The 15,036-nt window shown below is 43.9% G+C and overlaps 1 protein-coding gene across 1 annotated transcript in view; it reads left to right on the forward strand.

The window, feature by feature from the left end:
- Positions 1-15,036, forward strand: part of LOC111980182 (ubiquitin carboxyl-terminal hydrolase 9X) — an 80,869-nt gene that overhangs the window by 48,999 nt on the left and 16,834 nt on the right. Inside the window, exons 29-37 of the mRNA XM_070449163.1 lie at positions 279-445; positions 719-827; positions 5,520-5,666; positions 5,942-6,088; positions 6,345-6,552; positions 6,724-6,944; positions 7,238-7,428; positions 7,677-7,850; positions 11,676-11,817. Of these exons, the coding sequence (XP_070305264.1) occupies positions 279-445; positions 719-827; positions 5,520-5,666; positions 5,942-6,088; positions 6,345-6,552; positions 6,724-6,944; positions 7,238-7,428; positions 7,677-7,850; positions 11,676-11,817 (1,506 nt within the window). The remainder of the gene's footprint in view (positions 1-278; positions 446-718; positions 828-5,519; positions 5,667-5,941; positions 6,089-6,344; positions 6,553-6,723; positions 6,945-7,237; positions 7,429-7,676; positions 7,851-11,675; positions 11,818-15,036) is intronic.

Consider the following 15,036-nt stretch of genomic DNA (forward strand, 5'->3'; position numbering starts at 1 on the left):
TACAGTCACAGATCTGTTTGGCCTGTACAGTCACAGATCTGTTTGGCCTGTACAGTCACAGATCTGTTTGGCCTGTACAGTCACAGATCTGTTTGCTTGTGTTTGGCCTGTACAGTCACGGTTGTGTGTGTGTGTGTGTGTGTGTGTGTGCTCGTTTGGTGCTTACTGAGCTGACTAATAGGTTGATTATGTGCACCTGCTGCCTACTTCCTGAAATACAGAGAAGAGGTTTGTGTGTTGTAAACTCACAGCGGTGTGTGTGTTCTCCCCCTCTACAGACGAACGTGGTTAAGGAGCCGGACGGGGAGGATGAGCAGGTGTGTTGTGAGGCCCTGGAGGTCATGACCCTGTGTTTCGCCCTGCTGCCCACCGCTCTGGACACACTCAGTAAGGAGAAGGCCTGGCAGACCTTCATCATAGACCTGCTACTGCACTGCCACAGCAAGTATGTACCCCCGCTGTCTGTCTGTCTGTCTTGACTTTCTGTCGAGCAGATGTTTTAGCGTTGAGCTGGAACAAAAGCCTGCCACTCCTCAAGGATGTTTGCCGCTGGTGGACCACAATGGTTTTTGTCTAACTGCTTTGTGTAGTGGACGAGCATGTGGGGCTATCTGTGTCTATGGTAATAATGGTCCTCTCTGATCTGTCCTCAGGTCAGTTTGTAGATTGATGGATTAGTTTGTCTGTGGTTTAATTGTCTTCTCTGATCTATTTCCAGGTCAGTTCGTCAGATGGCCCAGGAGCAGTTCTTCCTTATGGCCACCAGGTGCTGCATGGGCCACCGACCCCTCCTCTTCTTCATCACCCTCCTCTTCACTGTGCTGGGGGTACGTAGCAGCACTTCTTCACTGTGCTGGGGGTACGTAGCAGCACTTCTTCACTGTGCTGGGGGTACGTAGCAGCACCTCTCTCTTCACTGTGCTGGGGGTACGTAGCAGCACCTCTCTCTTCACTGTGCTGGGGGTACGTAGCAGCACTCTCTCTTCACTGTGCTGGGGGTACGTAGCAGCACCTTTCTTCACTGTGCTGGGGGTACGTAGCAGCACCTCTCTCTTCACTGTGCTGGGGGTACGTAGCAGCACTCTCTCTTCACTGTGCTGGGGGTACGTAGCAGCACCTCTCTCTTCACTGTGCTGGGGGTACGTAGCAGCACCTCTCTCTTCACTGTGCTGGGGGTACGTAGCAGCACCTCTCTCTTCACTGTGCTGGGGGTACGTAGCAGCACTCTCTCTTCACTGTGCTGGGGGTACGTAGCAGCACCTCTCTCTTCACTGTGCTGGGGGTACGTAGCAGCACCTCTCTCTTCACTGTGCTGGGGGTACGTAGCAGCACCTCTCTCTTCACTGTGCTGGGGTACGTAGCAGCACCTCTCTCTTCACTGTGCTGGGGGTACGTAGCAGCACCTCTCTCTTCACTGTGCTGGGGGTACGTAGCAGCACCTCTCTCTTACTGTGCTGGGGGTACGTAGCAGCACCTCTCTCTTACTGTGCTGGGGTACGTAGCAGCACCTCTCTCTTCACTGTGCTGGGGGTACGTAGCAGCACCTCTCTCTTCACTGTGCTGGGGTACGTAGCAGCACCTCTCTCTTACTGTGCTGGGGGTACGTAGCAGCACCTCTCTCTTTCACTGTCTGGGGTACGTAGCAGCACCTCTCTCTTCACTGTGCTGGGGGTACGTAGCAGCACCTCTCCTCTTCACTGTGCTGGGGGTACGTAGCAGCACCTCTCTCTTCACTGTGCTGGGGGTACGTAGCAGCACTTCTCTCTTCACTGTGCTGGGGGTACGTAGCCGCACCTCTCTCTTAACATGAGTGCTTTGAAATGTTCATTATGATCACTGCAATTATGGCCCTGTTAAAATAGATTGAATGTACCCTTACTGCCTTAATTCGTTGAAGTAACTCCCAAATAATAAGAAGAAGAAACGCTTCTATCATAGCTTTCACCTATCAGCAATGTCAGTGCAGTGATACTTCAAATGAAGGGGAGGATGGAAGTATGAAGGAGGTGTTTAGAAAGCTGTTAATTGGTTTTCCTGGCTTTTCAACAGATCTTTGAAGCGCAAACATTTATTCTAGTGTAAATTTACTACAAGGTGTAAATATGATTATTTCGGTCCTAAAGTCATTCTCGTCCAAAACTGAATTTTGTAAGTGAGTTCGTCATGACTTGCTTGAGTGTTGGTTTTTGATTTCGTCAATGCTCACTTGCCCGCTAACACGACACACAGACAGTGAGACAGACCTGCCCAGCAGATCTGACTTTGTTTACCTAAGACGTTTCACATGTTTTTACTTGAAAAATACTGCACCAAACACCTTAGCTAGATGTAATATTGTGTAACTAAAACCTCCTTGGTAAAAACGTCAATATTTAATTAGATTTCTTGAGTTGTCTTAGATTCATTTTTGAGGAAGTAATACCAGCTTTATTCCAATTTTAATATGGTAATGTTTTCAGTGTAGACTTAAATGACACAAAATATAAAGTATGTAGAAAAGATAGGGCTATCTTTTTTATAAGGTCATCTTTGAGAGCGAACAATCATAGCTAGACAATTCTAAAGTCAAAATATCTCAATGCATAATTTTTTTTGTCATAACATGGAGTCCCCTTTGATTTTGTAATGATATTTGAGTCACTCAGATAGCATAAGAACAATTGCAAAATGTGTTGAATTGCAGGAAATTCACTWTAAATCKGCAAATGTTCTCTCAGCCCCATGGCAAAATGTGTWKAATTGCAAGAAACTAGCTTTAAAACAGCAACATTTTGTCTCTGCGGCCAAGAGGAGGGCCTCAAAAATTCTAGGTCTGTGACCACACCCGTGGCCACGCCTAGGGCTTTTACGGTGATCGTATTACCGCCACACTGACGGTCACGAATCATGACAGCAGTCAAATTCCACATGATCGTTTAGTCACGGTAATTGGTTTTCTCCAAGCCCTGATGCTGCTGATGGTCATTAGTAGCCTACCAAACTTGATAACTGTCTGKTACTCAGAACTCTATTGTCCCTCTAATCACTTTGACGTCAATGCAAATGTAATCAAACCTCTAATCAAACACTTCATGAGAGCTCATGTTACTCAACATTTCTATAGGCTATGCAATTGCGTGAGAAAAAAGTGATGGCCTCTATTAAAAATAGGAGACTTCTATCAGCTTGCTGTAGGCTGTATTTATACTGTATTTATTTCTCAACTTTCCTAATATTAAGTACATTGCTTCTCTTTACAACAGTAGCCCACCTGGCTGGCATGAAAATTAACCACGGGAAAGTGTCCTCCATCAGCTATTTGAGTGCATAGATTACGTGTATTTCTCCCCCCCCCCCCCCCCCCCCCCGTACGTTTCGAGACAGGTGCATGATAATGGTCCATTCTAAATCGAAACAAATGTCACATATATTATTTAGTATATGTACAGACAAGATTACATCAAGAATAGTCTGATGGGTGACAATATTAGCCTATCACTTATAAATGAGATATAACTTGTGAATGATGCCCAGCTTGTGTGCAGTAAGGCAAGAAACAGCAAATGCATTTATTTTATTTTTTACTTTTTCAAATCATAGTCGCACATCTCATGTAGCCTAGCCCATAGTCCTATATGTTTTGATAAGGTTTGTATCACAACTAAAGTGGCCAAATAAATAACTTCTTAAATTGAAGCACGTTAATCCGCAGTACAACAGGTGTAAAACCTAACTGGCATACATGCGCAGCACGTGAGTTTCAAGTTTGGGGAAGATCATTTTCACCATAAAAATGCACCTTAATAATAAAAGCATTTTATGGATAATTACATTTGCAGTCATTTTTGAGTGATGTTTTCCCGCTAATGGAACATTTGTGCTTTTAGCCTACTGCCATGTGTGCATTGCTCGGTTTATAATGTGAAGAAATAAACTATTAGGCTATCAACATTTTAAGCTAAACGTTCTGATCTGTTGCATCAGCCACATTACTTAACATTTTTTCTGATGCGAGTGGTTGTATAATTTGGTTGTATTAATTTGGGATGTTTGGAATATTTTGTGCACAGAATAGAATAGGTCAACTGTTGTACTATGGGAGATAGTAGATTGACAGGCTAGTGCTTTTGCTGTTCGTTAGGCCTACTCATCTTGTTGACGAAAAGTAAAGGTGGACAGTTCTTCCAATATCTTCAATATGCACCTCGGAATTGGATAAGGACGCGTGCAGTTGCGTCCCCGACGTGTCGGTCTTCACTTGTAGCCTCTGAGAAAGACCAGATGACCTAAAAAGGGGATGCCGCCGGGAAATTTGAGGCATTATCAAGTGCTTGTCAATTTGTTAATGAGACTACATTTTTCTTAATATCATGTTGTTGTTTTTTTAGACCTGTCCAACACAAATAATGGATTTATTGTGATGGCATAGGCTATATTACATGGATTTATTAGACTTTTTAAAATGTAGATGTTCCTAAGGTCTGCATCAGTGGCTTGTAGGCTATGCGTGGAAGCCAAGAGATGCTAAATGTGTTTGTTAATTAACGTTAAATTAGCGTGAGACTGGAAGTTATTTGCTTGACAATCATGGGCTGACAAAATTTCAGGACCACCACAGCTCTAGCCACGCCCCCACCACACCTCATTTTGATCCAGTTAACAACCTGCAAGTTAATACATGTGTAAAGCACAGCACTAATTAGGGTGTCTGCCCACTCTGCCCAGAGTGGTTGAAAACGCGGGGATGACACTTTCCCTTCCTTATGTTATAAAATACAATTTACCAAGACATCTTCGTGTTCTGAATTGTTCAGTGGGATCATTCTCTAACAAATCGTTAACCTAACCTAATACATCCGTTAAGCACTGAGCTCTGTTGACAGAGGTGCCGCTTTCTTGTTTGAACTTTGGAGGATTTTGCGTTTTGTGGTTGTCGTATTCCAATTTTTATCCCCATGGGTTGCAAATAGCAAAATTAGCAAGACACAAGCTGAATTAAATGTAAAAAGCTTTGAAAATAAAAAGTTTGCGGTACGCTCAGTGTTCCGTTGAAATTTCACCGAGATGATAAGCTTGTTTTTGTAAAAAGTCCTGTTATTTTTTTCAAACTTGGCATTAATATGAACAGTGTATACTAAAATATGAAAATACTACATGTAATGTCTCAATGATATCGATCTTACCTGTCTCTATATGTTTTATGTCCTCCGGATTTAAGAAAGATGAGTTGAATAGTAAGCCTGTCAGGTAGCCTTAATTCTCTCACAGCATCCAGCATCGCTGACGCCATGATATTTTCCAGGTTTTTAACCACCTTTTTTCTCTGGCCTCCATTGATTTTAGTCGCCCTAATTTAGACATTCCTACAAGGGTAAAAACTCCAATAACTTTTGAACGGATTGTGATAGCGACATGCGGTTTGGACCATTTGGTTTTCCTAAAAGGACTATCTACATAATTAACATTATTTTACCCATTGGTTAAAATATGGTGTTTTTGATTGGACACCCTATACTAATGTTAATTGACTTGTCTTCCAGAGCACAGCTAAAGAGCGGGCCAAGCATGCTGGGGACTACTTCACCCTGCTCAGGCACCTCCTGAACTACGCCTACAACAGCAACATCAACCTGCCCAACGCAGAGGTGCTGCTCAACAATGAGATTGACTGGCTCAAGAAGATCAGGGTACGACTACGTTGTTCAACCCTGACGTTGTGTAATAGTGAATAACCGCCCTGAGCTTTGTGTAGAGGTTAATGGCCGAGATTCTAGGCCTCGTTCAGAGCTTGGCTGTATTCATTAGGGCACACAGCAGAATGTTAATCAACGGAAAACAAAAGCAAGCGGTTGTTATACGACAAGTCCATGTAGTCCCTCTGTTTGCTTCTGATTGGTGCTTAATGAATAAGACCCTGGTTGTGACGTCTGTGCGTGTGTGTCTCTGCGTGCGTGTGTCCCAGGATGAGGTGAAGAGGACAGGGGAGACGGGCGTTGAGGAGACCATCCTGGAGGGACACATCGGAGTTACCAAGGAGCTGCTGGCCTTCCAGACACCAGAGAAGAAGTACTACATCGGCTGTGAGAATGGAGGGGCCAACCTCATCAAGGTAGGCTGGCACATCCATTTTGTATTGAATTGAATCTTTCTACTTATTCAACGACATTAGTGGGGCCCTGAGGCTGAACTTGGCCCTCGACAACCAACAGCTTCCAGCATGATCTTATGTAGTGATAAGCGACGCTAAAACAACAAAAAATATTGCTCTTCACATCAATGTGGCTGTAATAAATGTTGCAAGCAGTAAATGTTACTTTCTTACCCTGTATTAACTCTGTCCCTATCTCTCTCTCCCTTCTCTCCAGGAGTTGATAGACGACTTCATTTTCCCAGCGTCTAACGTGTACCTGCAGTACATGAAGAGTGGGGAGTTCCCTACGGAGCAGGCCATCCCTGTCTGTAGCAGCCCTGCCTCCATCAACGCAGGCTTCGAGCTGCTGGTGGCTCTGTCAGTGAGCTGTGTCTGGAACCTCAAGCAGATCGTCAACATGCTCACTGACATGTACTACCTAGGTATTGATAGATTCATTGATTTTTTTTTTGCCATGTACAGTGGAACCAATGGAAGCTCCAAGTGAAGCCTACCTCAAAATATTTGACACATTTGACCCAGGTCATTGCCTCCCCTCCCCTGTCAGGTGTGAATACCACATATAAATATTATTGTCGCTGTTTGATCAACAGGTTGTGAGGCTCTGACAGAGTGGGAGTATCTCCCTCCGGTGGGGCCGCGGCCCACTAAAGGCTTTGTGGGGCTGAAGAACGCTGGGGCCACCTGCTACATGAACTCAGTCATCCAGCAGCTCTACATGATCCCTCCCATCCGCGACGGAATCCTGGCCATCGAGGGCACCGGCACCGACGTGGACGATGACATGTCCGGCGACGAGAAGCAGGAGAGCGAGGTAACAAGGAACTGGTTTGGTCATAGGATTGACGTTTTAATTGTTTGTTGGTTGATCCGTGTTTCGTCTGCTTCATTTAAAAAAACTGCAGTTGATACTGTCAGGCATTCATAGTTTAATCATTCATAGTTTAATCATAATCTGAAATCAACTCCTTAGCTGAGACACTTTCATGGCACTGGTCATGTGGGGTGTTTTCATTTACACACTGTATGTGGTTTGAAATGTTTTTTCCCCATTGTGTCCTAATGAACAGGACCCAGCTTAACTCTGTGTCCCTCGGCCCCCTACAGAGTAACGCAGACCCACGGGATGAGGTGTTTAGCTATAACCACCAGTTTGACGACAAGCCGTCGCTCAGTAAGTCGGAGGACAGGAAGGAGTACAACATTGGGGTGCTGCGCCACCTGCAGGTCATCTTTGGTCACCTGGCCTCCTCCAGACTGCAGTACTACGTACCCCGGGGCTTCTGGAAACAGTTCAGGTCAGTGGAGACTGGAGAGGAGAGATTGATTTACCTGGTTTGGGAGGGAAAAGATGGGTCAAATATGTACCAGTATGTTAAATACGATCAAATACTTGACCTACGCTGGATTTAGTTTGCCCTGTACAATGGAACCAATGGTTTATTCCCAAAAGTGCTACTCTGCACCTTTCCCTCATCTCCCGTCCCTCTCTCCCACTATCTCTTCTAACCTCACCCACTTAACCTCACCCCCTCCCCTTCTGTAGGTTATGGGGTGAGCCGGTGAACCTGCGAGAGCAGCACGATGCCCTGGAGTTCTTCAACTCCCTAGTGGACAGTCTGGACGAGGCTCTGAAGGCCCTGGGTCACCCGGCCATGCTTAGCAAGGTGCTGGGGGGATCCTTCGCCGACCAGAAGATCTGCCAGGGGTGCCCACATAGGTAACACACAAACCGCGCCTTAGGAAAATATCTGAAATCAGTTATAGTCATAATCTTAACCATTAGAGGGGATTATGTGAAACTGATTTGAGATCAGGTATAGGGGCAGCATGGACTAATCCTTATTGTTAGCGCACCTCAGGATAATTGATTTCAAAATGTAAATTTCTGCACAGAGGGAGATTGTTTGTAGTGGTTTAATTAGAGCTGGGCGATATGACATAACAATCATATCTCGATTTGGGCGATTCACGATCTACAGTTGAAGTCGGAAGTTTACATACACTTAGGTTGGAATCGTTAACTTGTTTTTCAACCACTCTACAAATTTCTTGTTAACTTCTTGCGGATCAGTGGGACGCTAGTGTCCCATTTCGAAAACTTCCGGTGAAATTGCAGAGCGCCAAATTCAAATTAAATTACTATAAATATTGAACTTTCATGAAATCACAAGTGCAATACATCAAAATAAAGCTTAACTTGTTGTTAATCCAGCTGCTGTGTCAGATTTCAAAAAGGCTTTACGGCGAAAGCAAACCATGTGATTATCTGAGGACAGCGCCCAGCACACACATGCATAACAAATCATTTTCAACCAGGGAGTTGCGACACGAAAGTCAGAAATAGCGATATAATAAATGCCTTACCTTTGAAGATCTTCTGTTGGCACTCCAAAAGGTCCCAGTTACATTACAAATGGTCCTTTTGTTCGATAATGTCCTTTTTTATATCCATAAAAACTCAGTTTAGCTGGCGCGCTTCAGTCAATAATCCACTCGGTTTCCCTCCTTCAAAATGCATACAAAATGAATTCCAAACGTTACCAATAAACTTATCCAAACAAGTCAATCAATGTTTATAATCAAACCTTAGGTACCCTAATACGCAAATAAAATATAAAATTTAAGACTGAGAATCGTTATTGTCTACCGGAGAAAAATACCAAAGGACGCGCTCTAATTCACGCGCTTTGAAACACTACAGCCAAAATGGGAGCCACATAGAAAAACTACAATTTCTGGCAAATTTTTCCAAAAACCAGCCTGAAACTCTTTCTAAAGACTGTTGACATCTAGTGGAAGCCCTAGGAACTGCAATCGGGAACGATTTCGCCCTATTATAAAAGTGCCAGCCATTGAAATCAGTGGTAGGATGAACATTTTTCCAGAAACTGGTGTCATGGCTTTAGAAGCTTCTGATAGGCTAATTGACATGATTTGAGTCAATTGGAGGTGTACCTGTGGATGTTTTTCAAGGCCTACCTTCAAACTCAGTGCCTATTTGCTTGACAAAAAATTGTAGACCTCCACAACAAGTCTGGTTCATCCTTGGGAGCAATTTCCAAATGCCTGAAGGTACCACGTTCATCTGTACAAACAATAGTACACAAGTATAAACACCATGGGACCACGCAGCCGTCATATCGCTCAGGAAGGAGACGCGTTCTGTCTTTGGTGCGAGAAGTGCAAATCAATCCCAGAACAACAGCAAAGGACCTTGAGGAAATGGGTACAAAAGTATCTATATCCATAGTAAAACGAATCCTATGTTGACATAACCTGAAAGGAAGAAGCCACTGCTACAAAACCGCCATAAAAAAGCCAGACTACGGTTTGCAACTGCAYATGGGGACAAAGATCATACTTTTTGGAGAAATGTCCTCTGGTTTAATGAAACAAAAATAGAACTGTTTGGCCATAATGACCATCGTTATGTTTGGAGGAGAAAGGGGGAAGCTTGCAAGCCTAGGAACACCATCCCAACCGTGAAGCACGGGGGTGGCAGCATCATGTTGTGGGGGTGCTTTGCTGCAGGAGGAACTTCACAAAATAGATGGCTTCATGAGGCAGGAAAATTATGTGGATATTTTGAAGCAACATCTTAAGACATCAGTCAGGAAGTTAAAGCTTGGTTCCAAATGGGTCTTCCAAATGGACAATGACCCCAAGCATTCTTCCAAAGTTGTGGCAAAAGGGCTTAAGGTCAACAAAGGTATTGGAGTGGCCATCACAAAGCCCTGACCTCAAGCCTATAGAAAATGTGTGGGCAGAACTGAAAAAGCATGTGCGAGCAAGGAGGCCTACAAACCTGACTGAGTTACACCAGCTCTGTCAGGAGGAATGAGACAAAATTCACCCAACTTATTGTGGGAAGCTTGTGGAAGGCAACCCAAAACGTTTGACCCAAGTTAAACAATTTAAAGGCAATGCTACCAAATATTAATTGAGTGTATGTAAACTTCTGACCCACTGGGAATGTGATGAAAGAAATAAAAGTTGAAATAAATCATTCTCTCTACTATTATTCTGACATTTCACATTCTTAAAATAAAGTGGTGATCCTAACTGACTTAAGACAGGCAAGTTTTACAAGGATTAAATGTCAGGAATTGTAAAACTGAGTTTAAATGTATTTGGCTAAGGTGTGTAAACTTCTGACTTCAACTGTATATCTAATTTTAAATAAGCTTGGTTGTACAATTTAATGGTCAAATAAACAGGATTTCTAACAGTCAGCAATAATCTACTGAATTCAGGGCTTGTGAGTTACACCTAGGCTAAATATAAGCCTTCCACAACCATAAGACCACCAATAATTGAATTATTTTATCAAAATAGTTTAACCTGCTTTTTTTTGGTGCAATAATCACTGATCTGGCTCTCAAGTCTATGATAATCACTTTTTTGTTACAAATTTATCTAGAACCATGCATAATGCACATTGACTAATAATTAACTTCTTGTAGCAGGTATTAGGCTACAAAAAATGAACACAGGTCTCATCAACAGTCTCTCAAGCCCTCGTGCTAGTGATTAGCCAGCTAATCTTTATATTTCAAGTTTAGCCAACTTGGCTCTATTTGCTAACAAGGTGTAACAGTTGAGTTGTTATGAACATGCCCTTCTGTCTGTCTCCAACTGTTTGAAAAGCATGTTAGCCTGTCCACTTGGTTCAGATGTTGAAATCAAGTGGCCTACCTTGTTTCTCAGAATGAGAACGAGTTGCCAATTCCTTATGTAATTGTGTTTTATACTTATTGCACATTCATAAAACAAACTAGACAGCTAGTATAACAGTCTTTGTCTAAAATGCTGCTAGTGACAAACTGAACAATCATTTTCCAGATTTAATGTTCATTTATACTCTCGTTTTAGTAGTGTCTACTCTGCGCCCATTTTGAGTAGTTGAGACATAACTTGTCTAACAATACCCTTTTTAACTTCTCTATTACAGTAAAATAATATCTCAATGTGTTTTGGTGTCCATATGACCAATTCTGTTGGACCAAACCTAAAATGCAAATAGCGAGTTGAAACCGCTTGTCAGAACTCTGTTGGCGTAAGAGGCAGGGGGAGGGGCTTGGTGTGTGTGTGTAGAACATAGAAAAAGAGGTGAACTGGAATTTGCCCAAAATCAAGCCAATGCGTTTCTATGGGTTTATTTTGGACCTAAGCTTGTCGCCTGCCTTCACGCATTTGGGACAACAACTCCCAGTGTTAGGGCGGAAACGTGCATCTTGTCATTTATACAGATCTCTGGTGTAAATGGGAAGGTGAACACAGCACAGAGGGGCGGAGACAGGACCAAAAATACAACATGAGAACAAGCGGACATAAACGCTCATAAAAATACAAAATAACCTTGATTCTTGCAATACAGGCATTTGGAATATCGCGCAAAAACATATATTACAATTAATCAAACGAATTCGATATATCGCCCCGGAGCCCTAGGTTTAATATGAGGCTGCTACAGTGTTGGTGGTAACTTATGTGGATACTGTGTGTCTGTGTGCGCGTGTCTGTGCATGTGTGCGTGCTCCAGATATGAGTGTGAGGAGTCGTTCACCACTCTGAATGTAGACATCAGGAACCACCAGAACCTGTTGGACTCTATGGAGCAGTATGTCAAAGGAGACCTGCTGGAGGGAGCCAACGCATACCACTGTGAGAAGTGTAACAAGAAGGTGAGACAACTCACTTTGGCCTGATTAGTCAGCGACGTGAATGCTGATGTCTGTTATCAGAACTCTGTTCAGGAGCCAGAGATGGCTGACCGAACTGGGGTAGTCCTTGCTCTGTAGCATACAGCTGTTTGATTGTTTAACTGTGGTAGGTCTACTGTGTAGTCTCTTTCTGAACCACTCCAAATAATATATTCTAGTCACATCTTTTTCCAACCAGCTACAGTGCATTCGGAAAGTATTCAGACCCCCTTGACTTTTCCACATTTGGTAACGATACAGCCTTATTCTAAAATGGATTAAATTGTTTTTTTCCCGTTATCAATCTACACACTGCCCCATAATGACAAAGCGAAAAACTGGTTTTTACAAAGTTTTGTAAATGTATAAAAAAAAWWWTTTTTKAAAAGGATAACATTTACATAAGTATTCAGACCCTTTACTCAGTACTTTGTTGAAGCACCTTTGGCAGCGATTACAGCCTCAAGTCTTCTTGGGTATGACGCTACAAGCTTGGCACACCTGTATTTGGGAAGTTTCTCCCATTCTTCTCTGCAGATCCTCTCAAGCTCTGTCAGGCTGGATGGGGAGTGTCGCTGCACAGCTATTTTCAGGTCTCTAGAGATGTTCGATCGGGTTCAATTCCGTGCTCTGGCTTGGCCATTCAAGGACATTCATAGTCTTGTCCCGAAGCCACTCCTGCGTTGTCTTGGCCCCAGTCTGAGTTCCTGAGAGCTCTGGAGCAGGTTTTCATCAAGTATTTCTCTGTACTTTGCTCCGTTCATGGTCTCCCAGTCCCTGCCGCTGAAAAAGATCCCCACAGCATGATGCTTCCACCAACATGCTTCACCGTAGGGATGGTGCCAGGTAACCTCCAGACGTGACGTTTGGCATTCAGGCCAAAGAGTTCAGTCTTGGTTTCATCAGACCAGAGAATCTTGTTTCTCGTTTGTCTGAAAGTCCTTTAGGTGCCTTTTGGCAAACGCCAAGAGAGGCTGTCATGTGCCTTTTACTGAGGAATGGCTTCAGTCTGGCCACTCTACTATAAAGGCCTGATTGGTGGAGTGCTGCATAGATGGTTGTCCTTCTGGAAGGTTCTCCCATCTCCACAGAGGAACTCTGGAGCTCTCAGTGACCATCATTGCTCAGTTTGGCTGGGCGGCCAGCTCTAGGAATAGTCTTGGTGCTTCCAAACTTCTTCCTTTTAAGAATGATGGAGGCCACTGTGTTCTTGAACATTCAATGCTGCAGACATGTTTTGGTACCCTTCTCCACATCTGTGTCTCGACACAATCCTTCGACCTCATGGTTTGGTTTTTGCTCTGACATGCCCTGTCAACTGTGGGACCGTTATATAAACAGGTGTGTGCCTTCCAAATCATGTCCAATCAATTGAATTTACTAAAAGGTGGACTCCAATCACGTTGTAGAATCATCATTTGAGCTCTTTTTGGAGTCTTCTAGCAAATGGTTTGAATACTTACATAAGGTATTTCTGTTTTTTTATTTTGAATACATTTGCAGAAATTGTCTCAAAAAAATTGCTTTGTCATTATGGTGTGTTGTGTGTAGAGTAAAAAAAAAAAAGTAATCCATTTTAGAATAAGGCCGTAATGTAACAAAATGTGGGGAAAGGTCAAGGGGCCTGAATACAGGAACGTGTTGGTCCTCTTCCCCCAATAGATAGAAGGCTAGTAGCAGAAACAGGTTGGTCCTCTTCCTCCCCCAATAGATAGAAGGCTAGTAGCAGAAACAGGTTGGTCCTCTTCCTCCCCCAATAGATAGAAAACTAGTAGCAGGAACGTGTTGGTCCTCTTCCTCCCCCTATAGGTAGAAGACTAGTAGCAGGAACGTGTTGGTCCTCTTCCTCCCCCTATAGGTAGAAGACTAGTAGCAGGAACGTGTTGGTCCTCTTCCTCCCCCTAAAGGTAGAAGACTAGTAGCAGTAACAGGTTGGTCCTCTTCCTCCCCCTATAGGTAGACTAGTAGCAGTAACATGTTGGTCCTCTTCCTCCCCCTATAGGTAGCCCTTCTATCTATTGGGGGGAGGAAGAGGACCAACCTGTTACTGCTCTAGTCCTTCTACCTATTGGGGGGAGGAAGAGGACCAACCTGTTACTGCTACTAGTCTACCTATAGGGGGGGGGGGAGAGAACCAACCTGTACTGCTACTAGTCTATACCTATAGGGGGGGGAAGAGGACCAACCTGTTACTGCTATAGCCTTCTATCTATTGGGGGAGGAAGAGGACCAACCTGTTACTGCTACTAGTCTTCTACCTATTGGGGGAGGAAGAGGACCAACACCTGTTACTTGCTACTAGTCTTCTACCTATTGGATGAGGACCAACCTGTTACTGCTACTAGTTCTACTACTTATAGGCGGAAGAGGACCAACCTGTTTACTGACTACTATCCTTCTACCTATAGGGGAGAGGAAGAGGACAACCTGATTCTGTCTACTAGTCTTCTACTTAAGGGGGAGGAAGAGGACCAACCTGTTCTGCTACTAGTCTTCTTACCTATAGGGGGAGGAAGAGGACCAACCCTGTTACTGCTATACTAGTCCTACCTATAGGGGGGGGAGAGGACCAACCTGTTACTGCTAAGCCTTCTATCTATTGGGGGAGGAAGAGGACCAACCTGTTACTGCTACTAGTCTTCTACCTATAGGGGGAGGAAGAAGACAACTGTTACTGCTGCTAGTCTTCTACCTATAGGGGGAGGAAGAGGATCAACCGTTTACTAGTCTTCTACCTATAGGGGGAGGAAGAGGACCAAACCTGTTACTAGTTCTTCTACACTATAGGGGGAAAAGAGGACCAACCTGTTATGCTGCCTAGCCTTTCTACCTATTGGGGGAGGAAGAGGACCAACCTGTTACTGCTACTAGTCCTTCTACTATTGGGGGAGGAAGAGGACAAACCTGCTCAGTAGGCTGAGTTCTCTCTCACCTATAGTGGGAGGAAGAGGCACCACCTGTTACTGCTAACTAGTCTCTACCTATTGGGAGGAAGAGGACCAACCTGTTCTTAGCTCCTTCTATAATGAGGTAGGGGAGGAAGCAGGACCCAACCTGTTACTGCTGCTAGCCTTCTACCTATTGGGGGAGGAAGAGGACCAACCTGTTACTGCAGTCCTTCTACCTATAGGGGGAGAAAGAGGACCAACACTGTTTTCTGCTACTAGCACTTCTATCTATTGGGGGGAAGAGGACCCATGG

This window comes from Salvelinus sp. IW2-2015, linkage group LG2 (assembly GCF_002910315.2).
Source record: "Salvelinus sp. IW2-2015 linkage group LG2, ASM291031v2, whole genome shotgun sequence".
Classification (NCBI taxonomy): domain Eukaryota; kingdom Metazoa; phylum Chordata; class Actinopteri; order Salmoniformes; family Salmonidae; genus Salvelinus; species Salvelinus sp. IW2-2015.